General features: G+C 34.8%; 1 protein-coding gene across 2 annotated transcripts; it reads left to right on the top strand.

Moving 5' to 3' along the window:
* The first annotated feature begins 415 nt into the window (after positions 1 to 415).
* Positions 416 to 9807, top strand: LOC145601081 (flap endonuclease 1-like). Of its 2 annotated transcripts, none has more exons than XM_081657009.1 (18): positions 416 to 528; positions 631 to 747; positions 871 to 929; positions 1537 to 1596; positions 1775 to 1828; positions 1912 to 1960; positions 2097 to 2144; positions 2803 to 2868; positions 2953 to 3003; positions 3187 to 3306; positions 3384 to 3468; positions 4544 to 4625; positions 5194 to 5308; positions 5456 to 5512; positions 5622 to 5668; positions 5756 to 5810; positions 9289 to 9409; positions 9564 to 9807. In XM_081657009.1, exons 1-17 carry the CDS (start codon positions 517 to 519, stop codon positions 9355 to 9357), a joined length of 1146 nt encoding a protein of 381 aa, XP_081513135.1. In that variant the 5' UTR covers positions 416 to 516; the 3' UTR covers positions 9358 to 9409; positions 9564 to 9807. The 2 variants fall into 2 exon arrangements, with proteins under 2 accessions (XP_081513135.1, XP_081513134.1); XM_081657008.1 differs by lacking the exon at positions 9564 to 9807 and adding an exon at positions 6818 to 7006 and having other exon boundaries at positions 9289 to 9402.
* Positions 9808 to 11380: the final 1573 nt, after the last annotated feature.

Raw genomic sequence — 11380 nt, 5'->3', positions numbered from 1 at the left:
CAAGTGCAATGACATCAAAATAATACTCCCTTTGCTTCATATCAATTATACAAGGTATTTTTGGAGAATAAACAACTGTAATTACAATTACCTACTCTCATGTGGTGATTGATCATTGAGCCAAGCACTACTCATAGACCATAGACTGAAGTGAGGGATAGCTCAGGTGGTTATAGCTTGCCTCCCGGTTTCAGGAAATCCTACGATCGATTTTCACCCTCGCCCAGTCGCCCTTGTAGCTCTCTAAACAACAAAAAAATAGACATAGTCTGGACCGTCATTTTTTCTCAAATTGGCCCAATAGTCAAGTAGTAAACTCGGCCCAATTGAGAGAATAATTGGGCTTTATCAGGCCCAAGCCCGAAATAGAAGCCCAATAGTACGCAAAACTAAGGCGGGAAAAAAAATACGGAGTATAGTTGAGTCGCGCAATAAAAAGAGGAGAGAGAACAGGAGAGTGTGAAGTACGACGAAGAAGAAGCAAATTTCAGCAATTACAGATTTTGTTTGTTTCAAATGGGAATTAAGGTTTGAATTTGATCTTGTTCTCATAATTTTCCCTAATTTTGAACCCTAAATTTCTAATTTTGGTTGTTTTTTTTTTGGTGACAAATTAAAATTTTAAATTAGGGTTTAACGAAGTTGCTGGCGGATAATGCACCCAAATGCATGAAAGAGCAGAAATTTGAGAGCTATTTTAATCGGAAAATCGCCATTGATGCTAGCATGAGCATCTATCAATTCCTTGTTTGTTCCTTTTTTTTTTTTCCTAATTTAATTTTAAATTCAATTCCCATATTTTTTTTTGGGATTTTATTGATTTTAAAAATTTTGTAAAAAATTAACAAATTGTGTTGTTAATTGTTGTAGATTGTGGTCGGGAGAACTGGAACTGAAATGCTTACAAATGAGGCAGGTGAAGTTACTAGGTATTACACTCTTACTTCAATAATGACCCTTTTTTTTTTTTTAAATTTTATAATTATTATCAATATATAATGAGTATTTATTTGGCGCTTGTATGGATGATGTGGGTATGGGAGTGGACGGAGGCAAAAAAGTTGGTGTATGCTAGTAAACATCGCGATTAATGATTTTTAAGGTGATGAAGTAATGGCAATAAGTAGATGTTCATTTTATAGACCTTAGTTTGTACTTGTAGATGATTGTATTAATTATGCCACTACTTGACATGATACACTCAAAGTTAACTTGGTAAGGTCGAATATATTCAGCCTAAAACAAACCTCCCTTGGATAGATCAAATTGTTGCTTCCATTCTACTACTCCGGAACAAAAGTGGACTAGTTTAATGTGTTATTTGATGTTGTCCATTAGAAATTGCAGCTCAAAATGTTTCCGTCTAGTGGTTCTTCCAACTATGTTGAAAATCGATAGCTGATTCAAATCATTGGTCCACTTAATGATTTATGAAGTAGTAATGTATTGGGATTTTATATTTTCTGTAATTTTTTTTTGTTCAGTGTTGATTTTTCTATTTTAAGTAACTTGTGCTTTCAATGATTCTGCCCCCAGTCACTTGCAGGGGATGTTTTCACGGACTATAAGGCTTCTTGAAGCTGGGATTAAGCCTGTGTAAGCTCTCACATTTGTGCTCGTTTCGGATATTTTTGAGCAAAAAATTCAGTATCATGTAACAGTAAATCATAGACTGAAAATGTGCTATGAAGACAATGTTGCTATGTGACAAATGGCTTTAATTCTTAATGATCATGTTTCTCTTATTTGATTCGAGTGAATTTTTTCTCTCCAGTTACGTCTTTGATGGACCACCACCTGATTTGAAGAAACAAGAACTTGCTAAACGGTATGGGTGCTCTTTATTTGCTATTTGATCAGATTTCAACACAGTGATATATTGATTCAAATCCATTGAACTCTGCATGATAGTTATGCCAAACGAGCTGATGCCACTGAGGATTTGACAGAGGCCATTGAGGTATATTAATGCAAATTATAACTTCGTCAAATAAAAATCTTTCGACATCTAAATGTGCTGCAAATTGCCTCTATTTTTCCTTCTTGGCTTCTACATTTCTTCTTTAACCATAAAGCTGCTGAAATGATTGATGCAGAAAGGTGATAAAGATAGTATTGAGAAGTTCAGTAAACGGACTGTAAAGGTGCGTCTCTTTCTCTGTTTAAAAGTGCTGTTAGTGGAAGCTGCATGTAAACTTTTGGTAGAAGGGATCCAATTTATTACTTGTTGGTATATTTGTAGAAGGTTGTTATTAATAAATCACAAGTCTTTGGATCTTGCCGTTGTTTCTTATGTGGTTCAGTAGGGGGTTTGGGGAACTGGGGACTAGTATTTACGTTGCATTGTATTAAGATGTTTCATTACTGCTTGAAAATACGTAGACAGAAATGCAAATAGTTTATCAAACTTTTTCACTTTGTAGCTGTTTTTGTTTTTGTTTCCTTCACAGCGGTAAGATCATTCATTGTCTGCAAACGATCAGAACCACTCAAAAGATAATGACTTTATCTTTAAAGTTTAAATCCATGTCATTAGTCAAAAGATCACCTGTATGAACTACGAAGAAGATTTCTTAATTTATGTAGCTAATATCTATATATAAGGCAATTACTTAGAAGTTTAGATATAAACCTTTCCCATTAGAAAGGATTCATTATTGATTTCTAGACTCTAGGTAATTATGGAAGGCATATCTACAAGGATTATCTTATTTAATTGTTCTAGCAATAACAACCTGCCATGATGTATAAGTCTCCTCTTTCTGTTGTACCTTTAATAGGTCTGCCTCTTCATTGTTGCAGGTGACGAAACAACACAATGATGACTGCAAAAAATTACTAGGATTAATGGGAGTACCTGTGGTTGAGGTGGTTCTCTTAGCCTTTATATTGCTTATTGTGTCATACTTTCTCCATTCTTATGTAAGCAAGGTTTCTTTTCTGGTTTTGCAGGCTCCTTCTGAAGCAGAGGCACAGTGTGCCGCGCTTTGCATATCTGGAAAAGTATGCAATACTTCCATATTTTAATATGATCTTCCCTTCTTCCCCTAAATGATTGTATTTGAATAAAGAGAAGCATCATATTTACCATGTTATTATAGCTTATCGTATATTCAGTGCTGTTGGTTTTAAATTTTTAATTAGCATAATCTCATGGACAATGCTTTATTTATTTTGCCTTTCTAGGTTTATGCTGTGGCTTCTGAAGATATGGATTCTTTAACCTTTGGAGCTCCTAAATTCCTTCGTCATTTGATGGATCCAAGCTCAAAGAAAATTCCAGTCATGGAATTTGAAACAGCAAAGGTGGGAGATCATGTAACTGTTGGGGTTTATTTTAAGTTTATAGATTGAGTGCTCTATTTACAGCAGCTCTGATTCAGGTCTTGGAGGAGCTTAATCTTACAATGGATCAATTCATTGATTTGTGCATTCTTTCTGGATGTGACTACTGTGAGAGTATTAAAGGTAATAAGAGACACTTTTGAACTCATTTATTTTATTATGGTGAAAATTGTCTTGCTGTATGATAATGCAGAATAAAATGTTTGACTGTATTAAGGATTGTTTAACCAAAAGGTTATCAAATTGACACCTTAATAAAACGAAAATGTGCTATACCATGCATCCATCTCTTCTTGGTTTCACTGGGAAGTGGGACTTCTATATTGTAATGTTTCATTTAGGAACAATCTTTTGAACTATGAGTTGGATAAGCTTTTTTATCTTGGAAACTTGGAGTATTCTAGAATCTATTATTCTTATAGATTTTCCTGATGTGGGAGCTTAGTTAGCTATTGATGGTGGTGAGTTTTCTTGCATATTTTTCTTACAAATATCTTCAAAAGACACAAATACACAGATAGTTTCCCTTTGTCTTTTGGGAAGGTAATGTCCTGAAGTGGTGGGCAGTAATCTTGGAGAAATTCAGTGCTAGTGGTATGCCCCAGGTTTGGAGACTCAGTAAAGCACTAATGCCTGAGTGTCATGTTTGGATAATGATGAGTTTCACGAAACGTGCTACCACTAGTTTTGTATTTTAAGAGGCTTTCTTTAACCGAACCAGCTCTTTAGTATGGTGGGTTTGTGTTTGTTTTTGTGGTGTTATTTTAGTTGAACCTATTGCCATTGTGGAGTATTTGCTTGGAAGAGGGGTGGAAGAAGTAGGCTCCTCTATCCCCTTTCCTCCATGAATGGGTGATTTAATTGGAGAGTCTTCCAAATCAGGGCCACTATTAATTTCCTTTATAGGAAAAACTAGCTATTAAAGGGAATGTAATGTCTTGCATATTGCTTTGAGAGCCGTGTTCTTTGCTTCAAAAGAACCCCGAGCAGACCGTATTCATGTGCAGTCTCGTTCGAGAAAAAAGAACGGGACTTTCGCGGATAATTGAGCTAATTTTGAAATCCGGGGGGGGGGGGGATATATGAGCACAATTTAATATGGCAATTTTGATTTTTATCTTCTTTTTTTTTGGTAAAGAATGCATCTTTCCTAGAAGCATTTCTCGTTTTGTAGTAGTAATTGAGATCTAACTTGCAGGTATTGGTGGAATGACTGCATTGAAGCTCATTCGTCAACATGGATCTATTGAGAATATACTAGAAAACATAAATAAAGAGAGGTACATTTGAATCCTGTGCCTTGAACTTCCAAAATCTCATTCATTATTATTTCTAGTTAAATTATTTAATGGATGTTTTTTGTTTTAATTGGTTTGTCGTTATTACAAGCTCTCTAGCCTTATGGTTGTGTTGATCCTTGATTTAATAATTTATTCAGTTAGATAGTCCTGATATTATGGTCCTGCTGGTGAAAGTATAGTGTTTATGTCCTTATCTTGCTTACTTCTATTTTGCTGATTACTGATGCGCAACCTTTTAAGTAATAGGAATTCCATGGAGACATCACAATGTAACTGCATTTAATGAAGCTTATAATTTCTCATTCTTGATTTTATGGATTCTTGTTACTTCCAGATGCTATATATGCTGGAATATGGTTAATGTGGTTTTCTCTATTACACTGAAATCCTTTATGTAGAGTACTTTGCCTGGTAGGTGTCTGCAGATAGGATTGCATTATCATATGTCATTTGTAATTAATGTATTGTTAAACGTGGTTGTCTCTGTTTTTATTTTCATAATCTGTTCTGGTAATACTCAATGCTAAATTTTGGTATTTTTATGCAGGTACCAAATACCTGAAGATTGGCCGTATCAGGAGGCCAGAAGGTTATTTAAAGAGCCTTTAGTGCATCCTGGAAACGAGGAACCTGAGCTTAAGTGGAGCTCTCCTGATGAAGAGGTTGATTTTTTTTTTTTTTTATTTATTTATTTTTTTTTTAAAAAAAGAATATTTATTTTATGATTTTATAATATATATATATTTTTTTAAAAGTTTTACTTTCTTTAAGTAAGAAGTTTCTCTATATTGTTGTCCTTTTCTTTTTAGGGTTTGGTGAACTTTTTAGTGAAGGAGAATGGCTTTAATATTGATAGAGTAACAAAGGTAATCTTTGTCTCCAGGAGTGTTTCTATTTATTTGGTTAAGCATGCAATTGTGATCCATTCCAAAGTAAATAGTATAAGATTTTTCATAATAATCTCATCTTTTTTAGGCAATTGAAAAAATTAAGGCAGCTAAGAGCAAGTCATCACAGGGACGGTAAGTAATTACTAAAAAGTTTGTAAAATCCTTGCTTTGGTTTCTTGTTTCTTTACTGGTTTACATTGCCATTTTATTTGCTTGCAGGCTGGAGGCTTTCTTTAAGCCAACTGTGTCTAATTCTGTTCCCATCAAAAGGAAGGTATGTCTGCGTTAGTTATGAATTACATATAAGATTTAAGCATAACTATAGAAAATTCATGTGTATGCCTTCCATCCAACCATTAAGGTATCAGGTAGATTTACACTAGCTAGTTTTTTGTGTACTTGCATCGTACTACTGTCTGATATTGCTTGGTTTGTGTTACTTTACACTTCTCTCTTCAAAAGTTAGTAATCCTTTTCGATTTTAATGAAAGTAATATATTTAGTTTGACTGCAAATCTATTGGCGAACATTTATAACTGTGCTTCCAGCTTCAGTAAAACAAAAGAAATCTTTGTACTTCAATCATGCTGAAATAGTGAAATGGGATCTTGTATATCTCTTTGCTTGCCCCTAGTAGATTATTGGATTTTAGTAGGCTTGGGGATGGAAGAGCTTGCATACAATGACTGTTTCTTTGTTGGTGTCTGCGTGCTTCTTATAAAAATTAAAGCTATATAACTATTACTCCCTTTATCCCAATATAAAATTGCCTTTTCTTACATTTACATATATTTAGGAAGGAGAATGGTGGTGGGACTTTGTCGAGTATAGTTGAATAGCAAAATAACGTACTGGGGGCTGTATATTGTTTGTCAATTGAGATGAAATTAAGGTGGAGAGATCAAGATAAATTAGTAATAGGAGAGTGCAATTATTAAATTTAGTTGATCCTCACTCCTCAGTGTCCTCACCCAATGGGCATTTTGGTATTGGGAGAGGGGGAGTACCAATTTGATTTTTTATTTTTATTTTTATTTTTTTAATGTCTGAAATTGTATTTCAATAGGGATAACATCTTATTTTATTTTATTTTATTTTATTTATTTATTTATTTATTTTTTATCCTTTTATCATCTGACAAACATTTAAGGTAGTAATATAAAAACGACAAGGTGAATCAATGGCAAGAAAAAAAAAAGGACTAAAACCTTCAAGGCTTCAACTATCATCCGTTAAATGTCTATGTAAGCAGGAATTAAAATGTTGTATGGTGGCTGGCAGGGAACCAAATGCATGCTTGGCTCTTTCAAACAAGGAAACAGGTCTAGAATCCATTCATCACCAGCTTTCAGTCATTATCAGACTGAAAAACATGCTGCCTTAAGCCTGCGGTCTGTAGTTTTTGGCTCCAAGCATTTAGCACCGTCAATTCCAGTTCCTTCCTTTGGCGCGTGAAAGCTGACTCCCCTGGTGAACAGTCAGAACAAACACTGCTTATTCTTCTAATTTCAGATCTTGAAAAAACCTTAACTGCAATGAGTATACAGGACTTATACATTGTTTATAAGAGAACAATAAGAGCACAAAATTTGAATGTATGAATAGCCATCAGTTGTTCCTTAATATTCCAAAGTAGCACCAAGATTCTCATCTTGTTTTTTTTTTTTTTTTTTTTTTTTTTTTTTTTTTTTTTTTTTATCAAGTTTAGTAAGAAGGTAATATGCTAACCAATATGGGGCCAAATAGTTGGCAGTTCGTTTCTAAGGTTGTGCTGCTTTGGGTATTAGTTATGGGGTAAAAATATGTGAGAGATCCTACTACCCAATTCATATGAGTAAAGCTGGTTATATATCTTCTGATTGGATTATGAGGCAACCTATTTTCTGTCTGGGGTAAGAGGTAAACCATGTTCTGAGCAACAATTTACATAGACTTGTCAAGTGTAGTGACTTATATTAAACATGCCAATGTTTGTACATGAGGTTGTCTCTGTCAGTCCTTTAGTTGCTCTTGATACTAACATAGGCTTATACTACAGCTTGAACACTAAATGTTTTTTGTGTTCCTAGTTCTGGGATGGATGCATATGGAGATTGGATTGTGGATTTGTAGTCATTGTGTTTACTATTTATCCTATTTAGAGGTCTACTGCTTCTCCTGGACACAAACGTTTTTTAAGTATTTAAATGCTTCTGGTACGGAGAATGGAGCATGTTGCTCAACTGCTCAAGTTAGAGATTTGGCTTTCTAAGAGATGGAATGGTGCTACAACTCCTAGGAACTGGTATGTGATAATCTGATTGGTCTGATCAAATTGAGAACTGTTTATGTGGAATTATTACTATTATATTTCCGGAGTGACATGCTTGGCGTTACTCTGTTGGGTTTTAATTGTAAGATGAGATTGAATTCCTGATTTCTTGTTTTTAGATAAGTATTGAGAAGTCTGAGGGGAGCCAGCTTTTACTGTACGGATAGAATTTATTTAAACATTGTGATAAATTTTCAGGGATTCCTGCATTCTGCATCAGTTTTGTAGAATTTTAAGGCATCACATGCAATATTAGCGCACTAAACACTGGATATGAACTAGTGGTAAGTTATGTTCTGTGCCGGAGGCCATTATGGCATTAGTAGAATGCACTATGGTTGAGGACTTGATTTTCTGTGATTGGGGGATCATTAGTGCTAGAAAATGCAGACTATAGTTAAGGACTTGGTAATGAGGGGTTAGTAGTGGTAGAAAATGCAGACTGTAGCAGGACTTGAGATTCATTATGTTGTACTATTGAGATGGTCCCTTGTAGTTTGTAATATTGTGGGTCATGATTCGTTGTATGTGGTAACTGGAGCTTGATTTTGGCAAATCTGGTGATCATGATTCCGATTATGGCTATAGCTTTGCTGTCAAATCCATGGATGGAGTTCTTTGCATGGAAGAAAGGCTATTTCGAACACTTCAGAAACCACTGATGTTAGGCTTAGTAAGTTAGTAGTTTCGAAGTATAATAACTTAAAAACAATTGGGAAGGGAGTTTGTAACTCTGAGGTTTTCTAATTTGGGGTTAGGGAGATATGTTGAAGTGGTATCTATCTCTGATCCTTTCTCGTTATTCTTTTGAAAACTTTTCCTTGTTAAGACCATATTCCTTCCCCCTCATGTTATTGTCCTAAGTAAAAGGCAGGTGGGCTTTAAGATAATGAATATTTTTTTTTTTGCAGTGTTCTTAGAAGGTGTTATCTCTTATGCCCTCAACATATTGTCAACAATGGATCTAGTTTGATGTGCTTGAGCTTGTAAAACCATCTAATTATGTCTATTTGTGTGTGTGTGTGTGTGTGTTTCACACTGCTGGTTAATCACCTGTTTGGACTTTGTTTGAGTGCAACAACTTATTCAGTTATTCTTAAAGTTGAAAACCTCTGTTTTTTTTTTTTGTTTTTTTTTTTTTGTGGCAAATTAGAGCTGTTTATGGTTTTTGGTATCATGTCGTCTGTTTGCACATTGGCTGTGAGTAAAGCTAGTCTCAGAATAAATAATGCTATAACTTATTATTTTCCTATTTTCTTCGGCATAACCTTTCTGGGTGACTGATGCTGTCCTCTGTCATTGCTAGATGAAATGTTCCTGTGGCTATGTCATAGGCACATTGAAACACATTTTAATTATACATGAGAAAACCTTAAGCTGACAATTTAATCCCTGGGTAATTTAGGTGTAATATTGCTTGGATGATTGTGTTTTTATACAGGAAACGGTGGATAATACCTCAAAGAATACATCAAACAAAAAGCAGAAGGCTGGTGGTAAGAAGAAATAGATTTTTTTTCTGCATGGATTCAAATTGCTATAATACCAAGACTGTCTTTAATGTAAGTAGAAATTTTCCGATACATTTATTTACAGAGTATTTTAGAATTCTAGTTTCAGAACAGATCAATGAGAAAAATCAAACACCACATGTTCGATATTAGGATACTGTTGTCATTGTTTGATTTGCTATATGCATGTCATTGTCTTTTGCAGGCAGGTTGTATTCCATTTGAGGCCACATTTCTCCCCGGTTAATTTAGGACTCAGAAGGATCATCTGCAAATGTAAATGGATAGTTGGCAAAAGTATGCAGTATCTTTCCTTCTTGTATCTGCTGTTGAGTTAGGTGCTGCTTCATGTTCATGTAAGCTTGTATTAGCAATTGAATTTATGTTGGAACTTCATCTAGATCTACTGGACGGAATGAATTAGCTGTTAATGTCATGTTGGTATTTTATCTTGGTGAATTGGACTGAATGCTCCCAGATTGGCAATTGCCATTTAACCATTTTCCTTGCAAAGTTGCAAGCCAGACATGATAAAGACTATATGCTCCATATTTGTAGGGGATTCTCTCTTATCAATCCTCGAGGGCATTGGTGCTGCATAAAAAATGTCAGACAAGTGAAGGGTCGAGATTACATCTTTAAAATCAAAGGTGCAGACTAAACCTGTTACATTAGCTACCAAAATAGTGTAGACATGGAATAACCTTCCCTTTATACCTTATACTATACCTACCATATTCCTTTTTCTTTGCACCTTAACCCCAGCCAGATGCCCAGATCGACCTATGATAAGTCATTCCTTTACCGGCTTGACTCCAAAACTAATACAAGTATATGAAAGAAAGGATGATCAACTCTATCCCATTAGACCTAATAATCCTGTTAGTCAATCAGAGGACTGCCTTTCTAGGGCTGAGATCGACGGCTCCAGATCTACGTGAATGGAGGGAGGAAATTTTAAGATATGCTTGAAAGGGGCAGAGAAGAACGTTATTACTAGAGTATTCAATTAATAGGCTTAATTTCTAAAATACAGAAAATACATTGTACTCCTAGTTATGAAGAATTCCTTCAAGGCCGACTCTCACCTATCCAAGCGGGAGCTAGGTTCAGAAATGGCTATATGCCTTCGTCGGAAGGTGTTACGTCTATCCATGCATCAATGCATGTCATTTAATTTAGAAGCATCATCTATAATATTCTATGTAATTAGTTATTCAAAGTGAGTTGGAGATTTTATCATTTTAATAAGATAAAGATTAAAGAATTTTCGTGAGTTCCTCGTGATAGCCGAGCTCCACTGTCATGCCTAGATCGTAAGCTTGATCAATAATCGATTTTATGCTCAGTTTTATAATTATAATTGCAACGTTTAGAATTACACATTGACAATGCATATTTTATGAAGAGGCGTGGTATAATGGACACTTGAGGTTTGGTTTGCTTGGCTAGAAAATTGCAACGTGACTAAGGCCATGCCGTGCGCTAAACTTATTCAACCCCTAGACACATGACCTTGACATAAGGCATGGCTTGACATGGCCCAATAGCCCCATCGCCATCTTTACTCTCTTGATCTTTATCTCATAATCTCATCGATTATCATCTAACAATTTTTTTTCCTCTCATAATATTATGTAAAAGAGTTCGAGTTCAATTGTAATTTGACTTAACTTGTATTTTTATCTTTGTAATTGACATGTATTGTACACACTCGAATGATCAATTGCAAACTTAATATGGAACTATGATATCTGATTTCATTGTATGTGTTTGGAAATTCCGAACCCATAAGAGCAAATTCCTGGATCCTCTGCTGAATTCAAGTACAAATATTAATTTTTTGATACGGAGTACTCCGTATTATTCTTACATCAATAATTAATCCGACAAACTTAGAACATAAATTTTTATTTTATATTTTTTTAAATACAAAACACAAAACGATGTCGTTTCACTTGATTTCTAAGGTTTATTGGGCAGTAATACAAAACCCTGGAATTGCACAACACTCCTCTGTTT

This window comes from Chenopodium album, chromosome 21 (genome assembly GCF_948465745.1).
Source record: "Chenopodium album chromosome 21, dcCheAlbu1.1, whole genome shotgun sequence".
Lineage (NCBI taxonomy): Eukaryota > Viridiplantae > Streptophyta > Magnoliopsida > Caryophyllales > Amaranthaceae > Chenopodium > Chenopodium album.
Note: the sequence above shows the minus strand (reverse complement) of the source record. Positions and strands in the feature narration are given on the sequence as shown.

Coding starts and splice junctions, on each gene's coding strand:
- LOC145601081 (XM_081657008.1), top strand. Junction 1,597..1,774: donor GAAGCTGGGATTAAGCCTGT/GTAAGCTCTCAC, acceptor TTTTCTCTCCAG/TTACGTCTTTGATGGACCAC. Junction 2,869..2,952: donor TGGGAGTACCTGTGGTTGAG/GTGGTTCTCTTA, acceptor CTGGTTTTGCAG/GCTCCTTCTGAAGCAGAGGC.